General features: G+C 40.4%; 1 protein-coding gene across 1 annotated transcript; it reads left to right on the top strand.

Moving 5' to 3' along the window:
* Positions 1–6,830: 6,830 nt before the first annotated feature.
* LOC145459753 (uncharacterized) lies at positions 6,831–8,609 on the top strand. Its single transcript, XM_080338303.1, has one exon. It carries the CDS (start codon positions 6,831–6,833, stop codon positions 8,607–8,609), a length of 1,779 nt encoding a protein of 592 aa, XP_080194429.1.
* The last annotated feature ends 14,810 nt before the right edge of the window (positions 8,610–23,419 follow it).

Here is a 23,419-nt window from a genome sequence, read left to right as displayed (position 1 = left end):
TGACTGACGAAGTGCCATTTCGGCAATGGTTTTTTGTATGGCCATTGGCCGGGTAAGCTGTTTTCAGGTGTTTTCGTACGGTGCATTGTAGCCGTAGTAGCCTACGCCTGGTGGTAGTGAGAAATCAGCATTCAGCAAGGTAGCACGACAAGGTGCTTGGTTCGACTCCCGAACACTTCTTCTCACTATATTATCGAAGAGAATAATATTATTCGAGTTGACATCAGGAACATAATTATTTACGATCAAAACCCTTAAATGTCACTCACTAGCACCATATACTTGCAAAACACGGCTTCATACTCTACATTTTGGGTTGATTTCAATTTCTGAAAGTCCACCGGTCCGCGAAATATTTTTTGAAATTTTACCGGTTCGCGAGGTGGAAAAGGTTGAGAACCACTGCTCTAGGAGACCTTTTTCGAACAATACTACTTCCATCAAAATCTTCTCCATGTCTAATGATGCCCTGGTCTAAGGCCACTTTCCGTTGATGTTTCCTCCACGTTTTTTCGTTTCTCCGCCGTTTCGTGCTTTTAAGAAGAGTTGGTGGCCTAGCACTGGTATCCATTTCTGGCCCCTCAGTATGAAGCGTCGATCACACTGAATCCAACATTCCAACGCGCGGTTTCGTTCTCACTCCAACCACAGCCACAGGGTGGCCACACTGAACAAAACAGTGAACAGGCTGCGCGAGTCCAGTAACCGCGCGTGCGCGCGAAAGTTTGTTTCCAGCGAAGCTTTTGGCTGACTACGCACAGGAATAGTTTACGATGTACGATTTCGAAGAGACGCTGATTTCGTTGGTCAGGCAGCATCAGCATTTATATGACCAATCGACAAAGTCCTACAGGAAGGCTTCTCTTCGTGAACAGAGCTGGACAAGCATTGGCAAGGCCTTGAACATACCAGGTGAGAAATGAAATATTGTTTACTGTTATGTCTATCTTATCATCTAATTAATTGTCGTACAGCAGAAGAAGCTAAAGCTAAATGGGACTCTTTAAGGCAGAAGTACATGAGGAATCGCCGTGATGGGAAGAGACTGAAGAAAAGTGGAGCAGGGGCAAGCTTTGTCAGTGAGTGGCCCCTTCAGAAGCAGATGGCTTTCATCGAACCGTATGTGCAGTCAAGAACGTGAGTTTGGTTCGCATACCATACCATCTTCATTTCTTCGAATTGCCTTGTTTCATCTCATTTTCACTGAGCACGAAACTTCTATCTTCACCGTTAGATTTATTTAATTTATATTTCATCAAATAACCTATGCCTATATGTTCATTATATCGCAATAAGTGTATTTATATTTGATGAAAATGTTATCAAGGGGATGATGAGGCCGTATGATGAATATTATCACGAGTCTACGAAATCATTGACTACCGGTACCGATTTTCTCGCACACATTACAAATTCACTTCTTTTTGCAGGGCATCCAGTAACATGGATCCGCTGATCACGCTCGAGTTAGTTCAGGATGAATCCGTTTCTGCAGATTTAGATCCTGAAGCTGAAGCTATCGAGGCTCAATCGAATTCTACGGATCTGGAATCTACCAGGGACGTGTTGTCATCTCCTACACAAAGCTCTAGCTCTCCCTTGCCATCAGTCTCTTCAAAAAACTCAAGCCTATCTTCAAAACAGAACACAAGCATGACTCCCTCGAGAAAGCGAACCGAGGTGCTAGACGACTTTGATTCGCTTGTTCTCAAACACCTGAAAAAAGATGCTGATGCTCTCGACTACTTTGCCAAATTTATCACCGAATCACTGAAGGCCATCGAAGAACCTAAGAGATCTAAAGTGATAGGAAAAATTACGCAGTGTATTTACGAATGCGAAATGTAATGTTCTCACTGAATAACAAATCAAACAATACATGTACTCAGTGAATTCAGTTGTAATGTTTTCATTGAACAACAAACCAATACATGTACTCAGTGAATTCAGTTTCAGTGAATGATTGGTGAATTCAGTTTCAGTGAATGATTGGATGACTATTGAAATAGTCGGTGTAGGCATTTCGAACGTTTTTTGCAATAGTAGTGGAATTTCCAGTATAATGATCCATCGAACGATCCTCAGGATTGATATCATCCGTAGAACATTCGGTATAGTTGGGCGAATGTTTGAGCAGAAAATTGTGGAGACAATAAATTGCCTTGACCATGTCATCCACATTTTCGACCTTTAGGGGGACAGGCTTTAGTAGAATCCGGAATCGTTGGACGAGGATGCCAAACGCATTCTCCACGACACGCCGAGCCCGAGACAGTCGTTTATTATAAACGTATCTCGGGTGGGCTAGGTATTTTCCAGGATATGGTCTCATCAGGTGATATGATAGGGGGAAGGCTTCATCACCAACAAAAACATATGGTAGCGGAGGCTTTCCTGGCTCAACTTCCCGATCTGCAGGTAGCTGCAGTTCATTTGCAGCTAGTGCACGCCCAAATGGTGAATCGCGGAAAATTCCTCCATCCGATTCGCGTCCATAGCTTCCAACTTGAGCGAAACGAATCCTGTACTCTGCGTCAACAACTGCCATCAAAACCACACTGTAAGTTCCTTTGTAGTTGTAAAACAATGAACCACTATTTGCGGGACATTTCATCTGAACATGTTTCCCATCGATTGCTCCGACACAATTTGGGAACTGCCACAGTTTTCCAAAATTTTCTGCTATGTCAACCCACTCAGAAGCAGAGGATGGAGTTTTCATATATGTCCATCGCATGTTATTCCATAACGCCTTACAAGTCTCATGAACAATGTTACATACAGTTGAGCGGCCGAGTCGATAGGATCCAGCGATTGTTCTGAATGAGTCCCCATGCGCGAGAAATCTCAAAGTGACAGCCAATCTTTCCTCTACAGAAACAGCTTTCCTCCAGTTGGTATCGAGTTTGGCGATATCTTCTCCAATCAGTTGGATTAGATAATGAAACTGCTGTGGTTTCATCCGAAAGTAGTCGAAATAATGCGCTTCTCTTTCTAATTCATATTCCTTGACCAACCTATGATATTCTCCTAGCTGTTCCCGCCGTTGTAAAATGGGATGCACCCAGATCGATCTGACCTGCATCTTTTTTTTCATTCTTCTTCGAATGCACAAAATTGCCAAGGCTTGCTTCTGATCATCAGTTAATATCATACTGCAAGGTATAAATACACTGCAAGGTATAAATACAGAGTCATTGATGTGATATGAAGATACAGAGGTACCCGCAACTCTGCCCAAAGCAATGATACCAGAGCACACAGATTTGTACTAACTACTGGATTTGCAAAATGCGCAACTATAGAACTACTTAATTTTCAAAATGGGTAGTTTGTGCAAATCAGACTAGTTATATTACAGCAATAACTATGCAACAACATAACCAAAAGCCTTCTGTCTTTCTTGTCTAGTACCACAATCGCCATATGCATCGCTCACTGCCCTCGCACGATATGTCAGTACGGCAACCACAGCAACAAAATAGGTACCATCGGCCTCTCGTCGCATCGTCATTCGGACGGAATGGCGCTCGCGATCATTAAAATAAAGATACAAAGAAATGCTCCGTCGCATCGATCGCTGTTGTTCTGGTCGCATTGTGTGTGATCGACGCTTGAGTGTCTAGTATTTTTTGAATATACTATATATTTCCATTTTATGATCGCATCTGGACAATGAACGTCTTTGTCAAAATGTTTCCAGTTAATTGCTGCTTGCAGTATCCTCAATATAAGAAAACTTCCTTCCATCCGCAAACTACTATCGCTTGTACCAGGGGAACAGCTGATAAATCTTGCCCTGAATAGTTTGGTAGCCCCCCATGTCAAATAAACTTCCACTCCTTCAGATAGTAAAGTAGGCTCACCAGATGCTCCCTCATTTTGCGACTCTGACCCTGGAGACATTGATGCTTGATTCAGTTCTTCTGAGGTTTCGTTGTAATCTACCTCTTCATCTGATATGATTATTTCTACCTCAAAGTCACACTCTTGCACTGGGACGGCGGGTTCTATCGTTAGCTGTTCATCTTCCTCTTCCAATTTGAGATTGGCAGTTTCAAAAGCTGTTTGGGTATTATCAATATCCCACTCAACTAACCACTTGCCACCATTTCTTCTAATCGCTGTTCCAAAGACTCTAACATCCTGCCATCTTGGACCAAACTGAGCATATGACCACCTATGTTCTTCGGAGGATCCAGGTTCGTCAAAGCGCCAGGCCTCTGTAGATACTCTTGAATGTAGTTCGATACTACTAGGCAATGTAGGCATCACAATTATCTTAGATATTTCTACTTGAATCTAATAAAAAATTGAATATCATTCGCAGTGAGAACACTATAAAGGCATTCATCATCAAGAAATCTTGAAGCACACAAGAACAAAGCGACACAGTAGAAGTAAACTGCTGGTATGAGAACTAACAGCAGCACGGCAGCAGCTTCTCCAACTATTGCACACTGTAGACGGTTCTGAAATAATTGTTCATGTCCGAGATCAGTGATCCAAATCGTGATTGTAATTGGGCTTATGTCCTGTATATGGACATAAGCTACTTTGATCCTACAAATATAAAATATAAATGGACATAAGCACATTCTAATTAAAAAAACTAATGGACTTGTGAACTGTAGCACCTCACCAGTAGATACGGCATACCTTAAAATGTAAGATTCTTGTAAAAAGTGCGTTTTGACAAACTGTGACATAAGTAGTTAGTATGATCGGTCGTGACCTGGCAGGGGCTCTTATGGGATCGGCGGTGACCTGCCTGAAAACCCGCGGTGATGACCCCACCCTTTGAGACCCCCCTATCGGTCGTGACCTGCCATTGTTTCTTATGGGTGCGGTGATGATACCACCCTTTCAGCTATAGGCTGCGGCGATGGGTCCGTGGACATATGAGCATGCGACATTACAGCATGCGATACTTCGGCATGCGACAATTTGGCATGCGACACATGAGCATGTGGGTTAAATTACGGGTTAGGGGTAGGTTAGGGTTGGATTTATGGTTGGGTTAGGGTTAGGGTTTAGGTTAGGTTAGGCTATGTCTCCGGTTAGGGTAAGTTTTTGGGTTATACAGTCACATGCTGAAGTGTTCCATGCTGAACTGTCGTTTTCCATTGTGTCGCATGCTCATATGTCGGGCAACCGCGGCGATGATATACCTTGAAAACTCGTGTTGGTGACCCCACCCTTTCGGTATAGGCTGCGGCGATGACCTACCATGGAATGTTTGGTAGTGAACTAACGTTGTGGGTATAGGCTGCGGCGATGACCTGCCATGGCTTGTTTGGTAGTGAACTAACGTTGTGGATATAGACCGCGGCGATGACCTGCCTGTCATGTATTCTTACGCGGTCTCTGGTGACTCGCCATGTGTTCTTATGGGCGCGGCCGTGATTCGCCCTTTCGGGTATAGTCAACTCTCGCGCTGTGTTGAAGAAGTATCAGGAATAGTTAATAGTCACGTGATTGATTCTTAGTTAATGTGTATATTACAAATTATTATATATGACCAATTTGAAGTAATCCCAACGTTTACGGTGAGTGACAATGATATAACGTTATTCTTATGGCGGTGGTGGCATGCGGCAATTGTGTCTTATGGGTGCGGCCGTGAATCGTCCTTTCTGTATAGACATCTCTCGACGGTAACCCTTTTCGGTATAGGGATCGCTCAACCGGTGTCGTGGTGATAATTCGTACTTTCGTTTATAGACTGCGGGCGACATGTCGTACTTTCAGCAAAAAAGGTGTGAAATAGTTTGCTAAGTCTAGGAATCACTTGCAAGGTAATATTTTGGTATTTAGTTTACCACAGAGCCGGCGTAGACGGTGATTCGAATACCAACAATAACAACGGTCACAAATTAACACTCCAAAAAGGTGTGTGAAATAGTTTGCAAAACCCCGCGATCGCTGACAAGATAATGTCTCGGACATAACCATCTTTAGCGACTTGGTGTCATAACCATACCGATCGCTCACGCGGTGAAATTTTCGTAAGCAGTTTGACACAGAACTTGATATCGCTGGTAAGATTTAACAAGTAACGAATAACAGACCGCCAGTGTCGGTAACTTGAATAGCGATAAATTGTCACTTATTTCCGCTCTAACCCTAATCCTTTGTGAAGTGAACGCTTATTCAAATAGGTGTGAAATAATTTTAAAATCCTACGACACTCACAGGGTAATGCTTCAGACAAAGCGATACCTCATGCCCGCTCACAAGGTAATATTTCCGTAATTAGTTTGTCACAGAGTCGTCGCAGACGGTGATTCGTAAACCAACAATTTGACACTTTCTGGTATGGTCGCTATATGTTTTTGACACTTTGGAACGTGGTTGACTTTAGTTGTATGATAAGAATCATGCGAATATTCAAGCAATGTATCAATTGAATGAAATGAAACTTACTACACAGCTCAAGTTGATTCGTATCTGAATGTGTTAATTCGGTACAATTCTAATTAATTTGAGAAATCTTTTTAACGTGATCTTTTGATTCGACCGTAACCTGAATATTACTGACGCCGACTTTCAGTCACATTGAATTATTCACACATTCCACGCCGCTGTTTTAACAGTTATAGAATCAATACCAACTATCTCTAACCCGATAATATTCAATCATTTTGGTAATTTGCCAACTTTAAATCCATTCGCGGATGGACTAAAGGTAAATCCAAATAATCCAAAATGAAATATTTGGACTTTGACATAGTCTGAATTGAAATAGAGAGAGAAGAGCAATAAGGGAACTAAAACATGACCATGACATCGTGGTAAAGCCTGCAGATAAAGGAGGAAAAGTAGTCGTTATGGATTTGAAAGACTACCTAAAAGAAGGTTACAGGCAGCTGAACGACACCGATTCGTACAAAAAATTAGCCAATGACCCAACAAAACAACACACAAAGGAATTGAGGGACATTATTAAATCTTTAGACATGTGTGAAGAAGAGAAATCGAAAATCAATAAGCCTTCTGATCCTTGCCTCGGCCGCTTTTATCTGCTTCCGAAACTACACAAGGCGAACATTCCTGGACGCCCCATTGTCTCGTGCAACAACACGCTAACAGAAAAAATATCTGGATACGTGGAAACACATCTCAAACCATTGGTGAAAAGCACACCTAGTTTTTGCCGGGACACAACAGATTTCTTGAACAAACTCAAGCATTTCAAGAAATTGAAACCAGGCACTATATTAGCTACCATGGACGTTTCGTCACTATACACGAGCATTCCACATAGTGATGGTATGAAAGCTGTGGAAAGATCCTTGGAGGAAAGTAGTCACCCAATGAAAGAAAGCATCATGGAGCTCATCAGATTCACGTTGACGCATAATACCTTCGAATTTAATAACGACATTTTTTTACAACTTCAAGGTACGGCAATGGGCACAAAATTTGCTCCACAATATGCAAATATTTTCATGCATCATTTTGAAAAAGATTTTATGGAAACCCAGAAATTGCGACCTATATTCTACACCAGATATATCGATGATATATTTATGATATGGACCCACGGAGAAGAATCACTAAAAAAGTTTCACGAGTCCATAAACGGCTTTCATCCAAATATCCGACTAACTATGGAACACTCGACGAACGCCGTCCCATTCCTCGATACACTCGTCAATATCGAAGAGAGTTCTATTACCACATCACTTTATCGTAAACCAACGGACTCCGGTAAAATATTGAACTATCACAGCTTTCATCCGATGCACTGTAAAAAGGGCATAATATACAGCAAGGCTCTTCGTATACATCGTATTTGCTCAAAGAAAGACGACAGGGATTATCATCTGAAAGTTCTAAGAGATGAACTAATAAATTCTGGATATGATCAAAATCTGATCAAGATTCAAATTAACAAGGCTATCAACGTTCCACGAGAAGAACTCCTTGGCAGCACTAGTAGTGATGGCAAAAAAGAACACAGAGTGCCGATGGTTACCACATATTTTCCCGGGGCGGAAAAGATTTGTAAGATGCTACGGAAACACCAAAGTATTTTGGAAAATGATCCAAAATGTAAAGAGGCATTCCCAAGGAGGCCACTTCTAGCCATCCGACAACCCCGAAACTTGCGAAGCATTTTGGTACAAAGCAGATTACCTCATACAATACAAAAAAACGTTGTTGAAAATTGCGGACAAACTTCGTGTAAGACGTGTCCAATTCTCGACACCAGCACCGTGATTACTAGAGGACAGACTAATCACAGGACCAAAGGCCAGTACACATGCAAATCTGATAATGTGATATATTTAATTCGTTGCAAAAAGGGATGTGATGCTGCGTGGTACATTGGCGAAACTGGCCAACCACTCCACAGAAGAATAAATAGTCATCGACATGACATTTCTAAACGAAACAGATCGAAGCCTGTCGGTGAGCACTTTTCTTCTGCGGGACACTCGGAAAATGATATGATTGTTAACGTGTTGGCCGGGAACATCGAGGACTCAACCCGGCGCAAGGCCACTGAACAGAAATACATCGACCAATTCAATACGTTCCATCAAGGGCTTAATATAGATCGGGGGTGCATGTCACATTACACCATGCGAATCTGCAGCTGAAAAATTCGGTGCATATGTATTTAATCATTGTATATACGCTTTCAAACCTCATTTTCAGTGCCATAACTTGCTGTAGTCCTTTCAAATTACAATTCCGATTATATTGTCTATGACGTCACAAAGGTACAAACTTTTTCGGCCTGAAAGTTATCTTCTCTGTGATGTCACAATACGCGTATATGTTTGAATCCAGAATCGCTTTGCGTTATTTTCATTTTAACACCTGAAGAAGGAGCGGAGCTCCGAAAGCTCGTGTAATAAATAAAATTATTACGTTGCAAGTGGACGCTAAATAGGGTGTGAAAGCAACCAAGATCCTAATATTGAAATAGATTGACAAACATGGCTACCAACTTTCCCGCAGTCCCATTTCGATATTATATGCACATTGATTTGAAACAAATAATGAAACATTGCAACTCTATTCGCGATCCCGCTTTCCGTTTGTCAAAGAGATATTTTAACATCTTACCATACTCAAAAGAATTCTTCACAACATTAACAATTGTTAAAAATCTAGTTTTCACTTACTTGATTATATCACTACAACTCACAAACTTGAATTAATTCATCCTGGCTGTATTCGTATGATTGGTCTTTTTTATTCGATTGTAAAGGTCGTTACTATTCTGAAGACAAAGTATTTACTAATCGGTACATATACGATTTGACTTGGACATATTATATTTTGAGTATACGAGATTTGAATGTCCGAACAATAACTGAGAATTAATTTATCACAATTAAATCCATATATTACAGCGTAAAAGATATTGGGGTGTCAGCAACTCTGTACGGTCGTAGTTACAACCACATTAACTAATCTACCCAGGCAACTCGTCATGATCAAATCAACACAAACAAGACCACCGACTTGAGTTAACCGCGAAACAGCATCAAGTTTTAAATCTGCTTGCAGCTGACGGATTATTCGAATGCATCGATGGAGAATATTATTGAACTCGTCGGTATTGTTACTTCAACAAATTACACCGACTGCGAAAGTTAATATCGAATGGTAAGACTTGATCACATATTTGTTGATCACAGACATGACAAAAAAAAACATTACCGAGATTTTATAAACTAGTCATATTACTCTACACATCTATCAATATCAAAATGCGAGTCATCCAATTTTTCTACTAAAGTAACATTGCACTTTCGGATTCGGATTCGGTATAGTCATACAAATTGTATTAAATCCAACATCAAAACAAAAGGATTTTTTTTAGTTTATTTAAATCAAATCATTCGTCTCCGACTTGTGCTTTTCTAGATTGCACGCAACAATTCGTTACGAACGAGCTGTAACCAAAGTTAAGAATTCTTTGTGTCCACAGATATAGAAGATGAATCTAGCTAACACAATCGCGAATCGATGTTTCAGAGTATTTCACGGACGTAATAAACTTGTTAGTGTCGCCTATCTAAAAGTATGCATGCGTTCGATTTCCATACCGACTGTTGCGATGTTTAGGATTCGCTTACAATGACCAAGAGTGAGGATTTAACATCAATGTCGTTACTGGAGGTATTCACAACAGAGAATCGAAACATTACACAGTGTGAAAATATATCTTTGATATCAAAGCACTATCCCAAGTACACGATTAATACTCAACTCCGTTCACACTTTCTATAGAACGTGCTAAATGTAAAATATCACGAGGTTGCACTCTAAGACTTTGATCACTACAAAAGTAAATTGAATATGTTTGCTCGATGCATTCAATTCAACTAGAAATGTCTAGTGCACAACAATCGTAATATTAAGGAAGTACTTGCTACACTGTAATTCACTAAACGTGTTTGCATTGTTGTTCATTTGTAGCATTGATTGAAATTGTTTTTTGAACCCTCAAATAATAATTCCCGACATGAAACCAAACCGCTGAAAGTCGTTACCAACACAAAGAAACACTTTGTACGATGTTTGCCAAATGTACCCTATGGTTAGGTGTACTAGAATTATTTGTGTAACACATACGCCGACAATGCAATCGAAAATTTTTCCGTTGTCATTCGCTAAAGTAAATGTCATCACAATACTCTGTCACTAAAGATCTTACTTGTATCTGATTGAATCACCGATAATTAACTCGCTAAATCAAACCATAAGGAAATTTCACTCACTCATCAGATATGAAACAGCGTCGCTTAATCGGTGTAGATCGTTTTTCTAAATGCAAATCATACCTGACCAACAGAAAACAATTTTCACTCACCTTGTAATGAAACCAAGTGGAGGACCTTCGTTCAATATTTTGTTTGTGTCAAATACTTTGCAATAAACACACTGGAGTGGTCGAGCTTTTCATCAACAGACTGTAATCTGTAAATCAAGCTTACATCCGACTTGTAACTGTATCGTTTACCTAACCGAGTTGTATGCACAGTTTGATATTTTTTGTTATTTGGTAATTGCTGAATATACTACTTCGAAATACTCCCTTGAACGTAATTTCCATCATCGTAATAATCGAAGTACATTTGTGTCAAATTCGTAACAGCCGACTATGACATGATAAATTTTTGACAAGTTATGCTTGGAAGATTGGTTGTATATCACGAAAAATAATTACCACTCATATTGATACTGTTATCTATTGTTCGGTATTTTCAAACGAGTAAAATTTATTACTTGAGTTACTCCGCTTAATGCAAATGTAAACACAACCGTCTTTTAACATCGCTAAGACATCGATACAAAGTATACAATCAAACGCAACAAGTTTTACTTTTGTAGGTTGTGTATGGTTATCCTGCATAACTCATTTCTTACCAAAGCCATATGAAATATATTCATGTTACACGAAAATATTCGCTCATGCTACAAACCTGTACAATGATTGGTGGTGCTTTCAAACTGTTTCGATACCTAAAGAACTTTATTGTCTGAATGGTTGTTCATGTATCGTAATAATCAAGTAGTTCAACACAGAACTAGTATGAACAGAAACACCAGAGTTGTTTACACAAAAGTTTGTATGTGTACAGTATTCGAATACCCTGTGTAAGTCCAGCACAATTGTGGTATCCATACGAGTTTAGTTAACACAATTTACGACACCGAGGTCGCGTATCTTTCGTAAGACAACAAACCAAGGCTTCAGGATATGTCCATGTCATAGCAATGAATCTGCTACTCCAACAACAGAGTGCATATGTTTTCTAGTTACGGTGCTTACATCTTACACACAAATCAATCTACTTTGCTAACGAAAAGTGGTGAGTCATCATATGGTTATCCTCACTAGTAAAACATACTATCATACAAAATGGTACATGGTACATAATGGTACATACCAACGGTACATCGTACAAGTAACAAGTCTCGAGAATCCAGTTATTTAAAAAACGTGAAAGTATTTCTACACCAAGTCGTTATGTTGACGAAAGCGTATATTGTAATATCATGATCGATTTGCATTCGTTGGTCACAAACTGTCACTACTCTAAATAATTCTTTTCACTCAAACACAAACGCATACTTGTCACCATTCGTTTTCATCAAGCACGAGTTCAAGAAACTTACTTACTACGACATGAATTTTTATTTTTTATGTTGTGTAAATAGGTAATAATTAATTCAAGTAACACTACATCAACATCATCGAGTTGTGCTAATAGATTTACATGTGGTCTTGTGGTTTTAGTCGGGACATACAACACGAACTAACTGTAGACTCCTCTCTGTTGTACCGCTACTCGATAATCGAAATACATTAACATGTAAACAACGATCTTGTTTCGTCACACCAAAAATATGTTCACTGTCGCGATACTCCGCACAAGACGTGCATAGCCTTTTCACACTCGTAATAGTATACCGACGTCAAGCGATAACTTTTAACAAGACCAACGACACTGAACCCACGCCGTTTACCTATGTAAAATTACCACTTTCACTTGCCAGTCGATCGTTTACCTGACTAAACATATTATTTTCCTTTGGAGATCTGACGTTTACCCAGAGTAAGAAACCATTTTCACTTGTAAATATTTTTTTTTCCTCGGCTAACCAACCTTTTTTCACTTGGAAATATATTTTTTCTCTGGTTAACAAACCTTTTTCCCTGAGCAACACACCATTTTGACTCGGTGGTCGTCGTTTACCCGAGTAAAAATATCATTTTCTTTTAGAGATCCGGCGTTTACCCAGTGTAACAATACATTTTCACTTGGAAAAACACTTTTACCTAGAGTAACTAATCTTTTCTCCTGGGTAACAAACCCTTTTCGTCTGGAAAAATATCATTTGCCTGAGTACCAATACAGTTTTCACTTGGAAATCTATCTTTCACCTGAGTACCAATACCAACGGACAGTGACGAAATATACACCAACAACGACTCCGATACATTTGTGTAATCGCATATTCACTTGTTCTGGTGTATCCCATCAAAACCCTCAGTTACCCACATGTAATGCGCTATACATCGATGTGAATGTTTTGGAAAATTGGACAATAGGCTTCGATAGTTCTGTGATGTCCGGGTTCGTGCTTTGGATTTTCCAGAGTCAAAATGTCTGAATAAAACACCTCCTTGACGATGGTTGGTATGTGGATAACGGTGTTCGGAAAACGGTTGGATTTATGTCACCCATCGCGATAACAACTCCAGGTCGAGTTTTCCTCCCGCATGTTTACTATATTGTGTCTTTATTGGTCAATGTATGTCTCGATATTCAGTTTGAAATCGGAAACCCAGATAAAGTATGTAACCGGATCCGGATATCAACTGTGAATCGATAAACCAATGGACAATATTCAAAGTAAACATGTTACACCCTGTGTTTCCACGAAAAAATACCATCCAGACATACGTCGCGCTTGTTTGCCCACACCAGTATACGCGCAAATGGAGGTGTGTGACATTGCACATTGCATGCAATGTGTTGGTATACAAACATCGATCCACAGACATTATCATAGCCGGTAGTTTTGATGTAGATCGAATGTCACCCGATAACAATACCAATAAGACACATTGCAATGACTCTGAGTCAATCTGAAGCATGACATACAGACACACAAACATGGAACCGTAACATGGGTTATTCGCACGACGGTGAAAGTGAACTGTACAACATAAATCAATATTGTGATCACAGTCAAATATGCGAACCGTGTACAATCATATACCCAGATTTTGCTGGATATGTACAAATCCGATAAATCGATACATTTCTGTTCCTTCGACATCAATAATACAATCGCCATTCCAATACATCGCTCGAATGTGAGGTTCTACATTTGTATTAAGCGGAGTAACTCAAGTAATAAATTTTACTCGTTTGAAAATACCGAACAATGGATAACAGTATCAATATGAGCGGTAATTATTTTTCGTGATATACAACCAATCTTCCAAGCATAACTTGTCAAAAATTTATCATGTCATAGTCGGCTGTTACAAATTCGACACAAATGTACTTCGATTATTACGAGGATGGAAATTACGTTCAAGGGAGTATTTCGAAGTAGTATATTCAGCAATTACCAAATAACAAAAAAATATCAAACTGTGCATACAACTCGGTTAGGTAAACGATACAGTTACAAGTCGGATGTAAGCTTGATTTACAGATTACAGTCTGCTGATGTAAAGCTCGACCACTCCAGTGTGTTTATTGCAAAGTATTTGACACAAACAAAATATTGAACGAAGGTCCACCACTTGGTTTCATTACAAGGTGAGTGAAAATTGTTTTCTGTTGGTCAGTGTGATTTCACGAAAGTATCGGTGAATATAATTTAGGTAGCGGGTTGGCGTAGTTCCGTTCACACCACATTTCCGCCCTACGCCCATATGAAATATTGCATCACAGTATATATGGCTCATCACAACGTTTGAAACTGATGTTTCGCAATCTAGCATATACTTATCATATCGTAATCTAGCATGTCCATGGCGTGTCCTAATCTGGAAAAGTGGACTCTAACTTTTCTTTTAGTTTTAGAGCTGTTTTCGCATACCACCTTTGAAACTTTCTGGACTAAATACATGAAATACGTGTTGTGCTCTTAGACGTAGTGTTTATATTTCACTTTCAATTCCCAGTATCATATACTTTGAGTTCTAATTAATATCAATTCTTTTGTCTGGATAACATACATGTAGAAGTATAAAAGCACACCATATGGCATTTTTACCGTCCACCATTTTTTTTATTACCGTTTACTAATTGCGCAACGTGTTTACACCGTACCCGATACAACTTCTCCGTATTGCTCTTCGACTAAACTACGGGGCAATATGGGGAAGGGCGCCATACCATGATATTTTCTAAAACGTGGTGTTCAAGAAAACAGAGGAATAGTATCGCATTTCCAGGACAATACTATCATTTTCATCCGATGATGCGGACGAATCCTTATGCTGTCGAAAATTGGATACCTCCTGGTATGCATCAATATGAATAGAGCTCGCCACCTTTCGCATAGTTCAATTTGCACCTTTTGACAATTCATGTGAACGAATTAGGACCGTTTTCACAACTACTTACTTACTTGAGTAGATTTAAAGTCGGTCAATTCTACTTCTACTTCAAGTAGTTTCAGATTGCTTATTGAAGAAGTACTTCTACTCGTACTTGAGTAGATTTTTTCGTCGCTACTTCTACTTCTACTTGAGTAGCTTTCTTGACTACTTTGATCACCTCTGTGTATGACGTATGTCTGGAGTATAAGTTCAAACTGCGTTGTCCATTATTGGACATCATTTCTGAAGCCTGTTAATTTACAAGCACGACAGCTTGTTATGTGCCTGCATTTGGCGTTTACAACCTCCAGAAGCTTGCATTCCGCCATTACAAGCTGGTTACAGGGTACTTTACAACAATAATTTTTACAGTGTACGGTGCATGGCTATAGTGGGACATTGCATATATTGACATCTTGTAAACCTGCGAGTGTCGCTGTCCAAACTCTCGCTTTCTTGTCTGGACCGGACTCGTCACTGGACGTCCTTGGAATCAACATTATCACAATGAGCAGAAACGCAACATACTTGGGAACAACACGCATATTTCAACGCCTTAATGCTGTTTCACGTGTAATAACCGAACTAGTGACTTACCCGCGAGCTGTGTCCGAGCAAGTTTCGGGCTCCTGATCAGTCCAGACCAGTTCCCGAATCTCGGGTATATCATCTGGGTTCTCATTGTAACTATATGTATTTTCTATTATTTCTGGTATGCAACGTTCGTCCATGATGGACATCAAATCGCAATGAACGCAATGCTAATTGGCAATTTAACACCTCTCCCTCACCATAATTAGGCTACCTAATCTTAACCATAGTGACGCATGAATGGGTCGGCAAAGATGCTGGCCAAAGGTAAACGGTATTGGCTATACTGAAATTGGTAGCTGTCTAAAGCCACGCCATCTACATGGAATAACAGCCGGCTGTGTCTTTCGTTATATGCCGTTTGGTATTGAGTCGTGGATATCGCTGATTTTTCCAGAGCAGTGGTCACAAACACGCGGCCCGCGAGGTCCTAGTTTGCGGCCCGCTACGTGATTTAATATTGCCGAAGAACGCTTAGTAAAGCATTTACAAATGCTGACGTCGAGTTCATTGTCAACATATTGTTGTAGTCGTGGGCATAGCGCCTTGATGTGCAAGGGCCCATCACTGCCAACACCAATACGCTTAGGAAACGACGTCGGGCTTCCGAAAATAGTAGGCTTTGCTAAGAGAACGTTTTCCAGCAAATAAAGTGTCTACCTTGCCCCGATATAGATTATTTAATCCGAGGGCCGGAAATCGACGGCATTAGAGAAGAAATTGTGCGACCGTCTACATTAAGTTAGATCAGGCTGTGTTAACGGCCGCCAAGATGCTAATATAGTTTGCAAAGTAAATATCTAATTTAGGAGACGTCATCCCTGTTACTATACAGAACATGAATGTTCACGATTTCCGTGCGCATATGAGTCAAACGTCAGTGAACTAGCAATGGACAATCGACATGGTCAGTTTAACGTGGGTGTTTGGCGATAGCGCATTCTCGAATTTTTTTCGCCCCTGTATTCTAGGAGGTGACGTATAACTTCCGTATGCGGGTATTGGTGGGGTGGGAGGTATGCAATAATTTACTCAGAACGCACGTATGTCTTGAAGTAATCACGTGGTAAGTAACCGGCGCGATATACTTCCGTGTAAGGTAATATGCGGCGGATGTTCGGTTTGTCACTACCACAATGTGTCTGTCACCGTATGATCATTAAATGGCCCTACCCACATATTCCTGCCGTAAATCACGTGCGTTGACAGGTCACTCAATTAATTTGAGTTGATGCGCACTGATTCACCTAAATGTCGATCACACTCTACTAAGTAATACTTGAAAATCCAAAATGCATTCACGGGCCGCGCACTTGATAGTTGATACATCTGAGCTACACATGTGCATTAGGGTTGTTCAGATTTGAAAAATTGTCAGGAAACTTCGACCATTGTGATTCAAATGATGGTTTAGTACATAAAAACACTTTTATGAGCAATTTTGGTCATCTTCATCGTGATCTTCCTTTTCCTCAAAGCCCCCAAAGGTCCCGAGGTCATTTCTCCTTACTACAGCTGATACACCAGAGTGTTTACGTTGACGTAGTGCTCTGTAGTGTTGACCGTGTAACCAGTTTGTAGCTTTTGTGATGTTACCAGTTGAAAACGGTTGTGCAGAAATGAGGAATTGCAAGGTAGTATATTTGTTTTCAAAATTGTACCTAAATGTTGTGTTATAAATATCAGATGTATCTCCGTTTTCCTGTTCAAAACCTGTCTATCGTGTTCATGGGAAGCATTTATTAGTTGCACGGGTGACACTGGTTTGTTATGGATCGTACTTCGAAGGAGCGCCGTTGGGTTGCAAAGTCGTGAACAAATGCAGAGATTTGCAGCTACTTTTTAAACAGTAAATGTATTGAAAGGTGTATGATATGTAATGTCGGTAATATTTACCTCAATTTTAGTTTATCTGTAACATAACGAGTAATTCCATTTGATGGTAGAGTGCAATTTAGTAGAAGAATGCCTGACACAAAGCGGAGAAAGGTATAGTGCCGAATTCACCAAGAACAAGATCGAAGTCTGGTTACTATTCGAGCGGATAGTCATCTGATTGTATCAGTCACTCCCAGTTCTAAAATATCTGCTATATCCGAAAGAAAACTGCCCTAAGACTACCAAAACGCAGAAATTTCTTCTTGAAACTGTTGGAAGAGGTTGCCAAACTTCATGCCGCTTGAACTTTATTATCTTCAAAAGAACATGTCGATTGTGATGAACTCGATAAGTTGGGGACCTTGGACATTGCGATGCAGTTGTCGCCATCTCAGAAAAATGAAGACATCGCATTTTATGAGGACCATTCTCGCAGTGCACGACTCGCAGGAAAACATGAGACCTTTGAAAGAAGCCAGGCTGAGATCAGTGACGAACCTTTTTCAGCATCTGCGAGCATAAGTTCTAGTGATGAATTTGTTACATTAATGTCCTCGTCACCTGGGAAGGAAACCAGTACACTACCCTCTGATTATGATGCTGCAATCAAATATCCTTCATTTATTGAACTTCAAGCTCCTAGAAACTTGTTAACCCGATCGAAACGGCCGGCCTCAAGTCCAAATTTTAATGCATTTAGTAAAATGTTCATAAAATGTGAACCACGCGAGTTGAACCGACACCCAATATATCGCTGTAATCGTGAAACAGCTGCCTAACCAACTGAGCTACTCTCAAAGCGAGAGAGAAACAGGTGATGCCCCTATACCAAGAAGTGTTCTCAACTTTTAGAAAATAAAAGAGAATTTGATTTTTGAATTTGCGACTACGTCATACAAAGACCTGCTCGGGATAGAATCATCGCCTGACTGATTTCGCAAGGATATCAGGATTCTAAAATGACCTGAGTGAGGTTCTTACGATAATACAATCGAGAGTAACGACCGCTGATATAGCGATGGCTACAGTTGGATATAGCGCGATTGATGCCAGGCGTCTCGCATTCGGCGCACATACACGCGCCGTGAGTTATTCTAGTATCGACGACGTTCAATGATTCATTTCACCGCGCCGGTGTATATATTAGCTTTGTACGAGTTACTAAGTACTAGATAGTGCTTTGTCGAAACACACCTTGCTCTTGTACAACAACTAGAACTGAACATATAGTGGTTGGATTGACAGGTAGTCATACCTGCAATATAAAATACAGTGTTTCACTGATATTTTACTGGGCATTTGAAAAAAGATTAGGTCATATTATGCAAGCCTTTTATCGATAATCGTGATGTACACAATCGCTTTGAGACAAGGGCTGTCTATTGAACAAATAGGCATTTTGAAAACCCAGTGTTCACGACATGCGCACCGCAGCAATCAGCTTCGAAGTGCACAACTCGACCGCTGACTCTACACACCTATTTTATTCGCTAATTTGACAATGGACATTGGACATTCAGCCATATTTTGCTTTTGTTCTCTACCATGGGCCAGATCTGAAACATTTTCACCAGAAGTAAAGCCATTTACGGACATGACTTTGCTGTCATATCGATTGCGCGTTGGAGATCTTGTAGCTCGTTGCACATTATCATGCTGGTAATGCTGTATTAGTATAAAAAGCAGCAATCGATATGCGTAATCTGCAACAGCGAATCTGCGCTAATCACAACAGCAAATATATCACCGCGTGTTATTGTTTGGGTAATAACATAGTATCGCGGACGTTCAAATGATTCATTTCACAACGTCGGTATATGTAATCGCTTGTCTATCCTTTGTACGAGTTAGTGCCATGTATTGAAACTAACATTGCTGTTGTACAACACGCGCATCGCAGCAATCAGTTTCGAAGTGCGTTCGTGACCGCAGACTCTACATACCTCGATCCGCTAAATTGAAAATCGACATTCAACCATATTTTTGTAAAAGAATTTATTGCATGGCGCAATATATCATGAAATAATGCACCACGTGTGTAATGCAATAGCAAATCGAAATAATAACAAACCAGCACATCTAGCACCAACACATGGAAAAACGTAAGAAACCATTATAGCATTGGCAACTGAAGTTATTGCAATTATATTCGTTGCCCACACTGCAATGATAATAGGTCAACTGCTTTGACAGAGTTACGCCGAATTTTCTTGCCTCTCTCGTGAATCATGGACGAATAAAATACTTTGAATCAAGAAAGTGCATTGATTAGATGGAACCGGGATTTGATGCCTGGCTTTGCTGGTCGTCAAATTTTCATAAATGACCTGCGCGTTGTGGACGGAAATCTCGAGCAGACACGAAAATACCTTTCAATACCAGAATCGCGACCGGAGCACTGATGTGCCAGTGCATTTCTTTTTATTCGCTACTACGGGAAAGACGTGAAACATTTCCACCAGAAGTGAAGCCATTTACGGACATAAATTTGCTGTCATATCAATAGCGGAGATCTTGTAGCTCGCTGAAGAACATCATGGCAGTTTTGGTGTATGAATAGCAAAAATATTCAATACGCGTAATCTTCAACAGCAACAGAAAATACATTGCTAAAACCCGCGCATGTTATTTCGTAACATAATTTTACTTCCAGTTCGAAGAATCTTCTGTGCGACTAATTTTTGATTATAAGTATTCCAATAGATGGGCAATGGGCATACCCAGCACATGTTAGGAGAAAAGATCTGCAAATGAATTTGATGTCTCGGAGATGCGCTGATTTAGGTCACGGGCGCTGGTTTATCTCACGCGCGCACATTCACGCGAACGTCGTGGCGAATTGTATTTTGCGCAAAACGTTTTTATGTATTCAATCTGCATTTTGAACAGGCTATTCGATAGTATAAGATGTTATTTATGGCTCGACGTATGCGTATTGATAATAGCTATCCATCTGTAATAGTTGTAATTGTCTACGACCAGAACAACCCAGGAAATTTTGGATTAAGTAAAGCGTGTTCGTGAAAATACGCTCAGTAATCATTAATGAGTGTGCCGTTTCGATCGGGTTAAGAAAGAAACATATTACTGATGAGCTGGACCGCCTAAAATTGACTGATAACCAAGCAACTATGCTACTTGGTGCTTTCATGCAGGCATGCGGAGGGAATATTGATGCCTTTGTGCTTTCCATATCAAGTATAAAAGAGACATATAAAGGCTAATCGCCGTAAGGTTCCACATGATATATTTGAATCATTCCAACAAGACCTACCCAATCATGCTGCTACACACTGGGATGGAAAGTTGACAGAAGACAGATTTGGAACAAACTATGAAGCATTGGCTGTGATATTGTCTTCTTATCCTCAGCATACAGATGGAAAATTACTTGGAATTCTCAACATCTTTTCAATGATAATACCAATTGTCACAAGCCACGAAAATGTTATAACGTGCTGATTATTTTTTGCCATAATCTGCTTCATAAAGTTTGATTATTCAAAATGTTCTCACAATAAATTCATTGAGTTTCAGAAACATACATTGCCTTCACGTGACTCTCTTGTTGTTACAAGAGCAAGCCTTGCATCATGAACTTGTTGAATTTTCACAATGCTGCTCAGTATAGGTACCCTTGTCATATTCCACACTATGGCAACCTCTTAGACTGTTTGAACAGGACAGTCCTGCGTTTTGGTCGTCTTCGGGCAATAAGTGAACGGGAATATTGAGTAGTGGACTTGTCTTTTATTCTTTGCAGGACAGGTACAACCCTTCTCCACTTTGTTTCAGACATTCTTCAACTAAATTCCGGTCCTCCATCAAATTAGACAACTCAGTATTTTACAAATGAGCTGAAATTGTCCGGAGGCACTGGCATTGCACATTATATTCCTACTTAATAGATCTTTCACCAACGTTAACAAAATAAAAGCAACCTGGAAATGCATGCAATTGTCCCATTCATATAGCCTGACTAGCTGCAGCAGTGAGCCTACAGAGATAACAACACATGTACCAGAAGGTCGCACATGGCATATGTAGTTCAATACGATTGCCCAAAAGATATATTACCATGATATTTATCACCTATAGACGGTCGTTTTCAACTGCAAACTCCACTAAAGGTACAACCATCACCTCAGAGCACTGCTTTACAATAAGAGCTAGGTAAATAGTCTGGGGAATCCCCAATAATTAGGAGAATTGGCCCCTGATCTTTGGGGGCTTTGAGGAAAAGGAAGATCACGATGAAGATGATCAAAATTGGTCATAAAATTGTTTTTGTGTACTAAACCATCATTTGGATCACAATGGCCGAAGTTTCCGGACAATTTTTAAAATCTGAGCAACCCTAATGTGCATGTGCTGTGCATACAGTATCTATAAATGGTCGCGACCCACCATTTGATGAATCGCGTGTGGAGAGTCAATACCAAACCAACATGTTGGGATTGTCATAATGACAAGTTACAGACTGGCGCCACGGTTTAAAAACGTTGTCTCCATGGTAATATGACTGGCGATATTAGTGATGTTGTAACACCGCTGATTCAGCAAGGTTAGCGAACGTCGTCAAACTTGGACGGCGATATTTGCGCAACTTGCGACTCTACGAACAGGATATGGGTACGGCTCGCCTTGGTCAGTAATACATATACCCACCAACCAACGTTATATGCTAACCATCTGTAATTTGGGTGGATCACCCCTTACCGCATGGGTTGGCAACCTTTTGCTAGTCGCGGGCCAAATGTCGGGTGTACAACTTTTTGGCGGGCTGGAATTTTTATTAGTAGGCCTACTATATTTTACGCTCACTTCGGTATATTATCCTACAATGTTGCAATCTCAATCATACCAACCAGAAGACACATGTGTTGACACTTCAACAACACAGAATAAATGTGACAAGTGTCGCAGCTTGCTTTGTGAAAGGTTTTCAACTTCTGGTAACAAGTCAGATGAAACAAGAATCAGACCCTATTCAAAATGGACGTCCGAAATACGTGATCGTAGCTTGCTCTTCGTGAATTGCATTGATCAAAACTATTGTTCACATGCGTACGTGCTTCCAAAAATCGATGCAATTTCTTTTGCATTGTTGGTCAAGCTGGGATAAAGACCAAGTTTAATAACGTACTCTTTGTCAAAGTCATGCAGTGATATGCTCTTTGTATGAAATTTGTCATTCAATTCAACTGCATCGCATTTCGGAAAGGCCCATTTGAAATTTCAGGCATTGGTGTTGGCGTCCACATTAAACAGAGTACTGGATAGTGAGAATTCAATTTTTAGAGAAGGAGTGTCGGAAAAGCGGGCGAATACGATGTAGGCTACTATTCTATCGTAGCGATGCCGCATTTTTTCATGCAGTGCTGCACTGCAGATTGAAACTCATTATGAAACGGCGTGCCGTATTCTTGTGATAACCAAACACCATGTCACGGGCCGGATCCGGCCCGCAGGTCGTAGGTTGCCGAACCTTGCCTTACCGGTATGTTGATGTTCGCGATTGGTATACGGGAAACGCACATACTTCAGCAGTCTTATGTCTCCCCCGTCCCGCACGATAGCGGTATGCCGTCACAATGGTCAAGTCACTGCCTGTTCCGGCGTTGATTACTAATGTTCAAGTTTAGCGACTGTGCCATTTACGAAAAAAGATGGACGTGAACGCTGGCATTCCCGAAATAGGCGAGCTCGATGGAGTACTCGAAATACGTGAGCTCAGCGACGACGATCGACCTACTGATGAGGAGTAAGTGCTGCGTTGTATCTTACTTGTATAGACACCCCAATGGTGTGTGTTGAGTTGGTGTAATATGTAGCTATCATGGATAATGATAG

Source organism: Botryllus schlosseri, unplaced genomic scaffold (genome assembly GCF_051294905.1).
Source record: "Botryllus schlosseri isolate E-star unplaced genomic scaffold, Bs_hap1 Bs17a, whole genome shotgun sequence".
NCBI lineage: Eukaryota > Metazoa > Chordata > Ascidiacea > Stolidobranchia > Styelidae > Botryllus > Botryllus schlosseri.
Note: the sequence above shows the minus strand (reverse complement) of the source record. Positions and strands in the feature narration are given on the sequence as shown.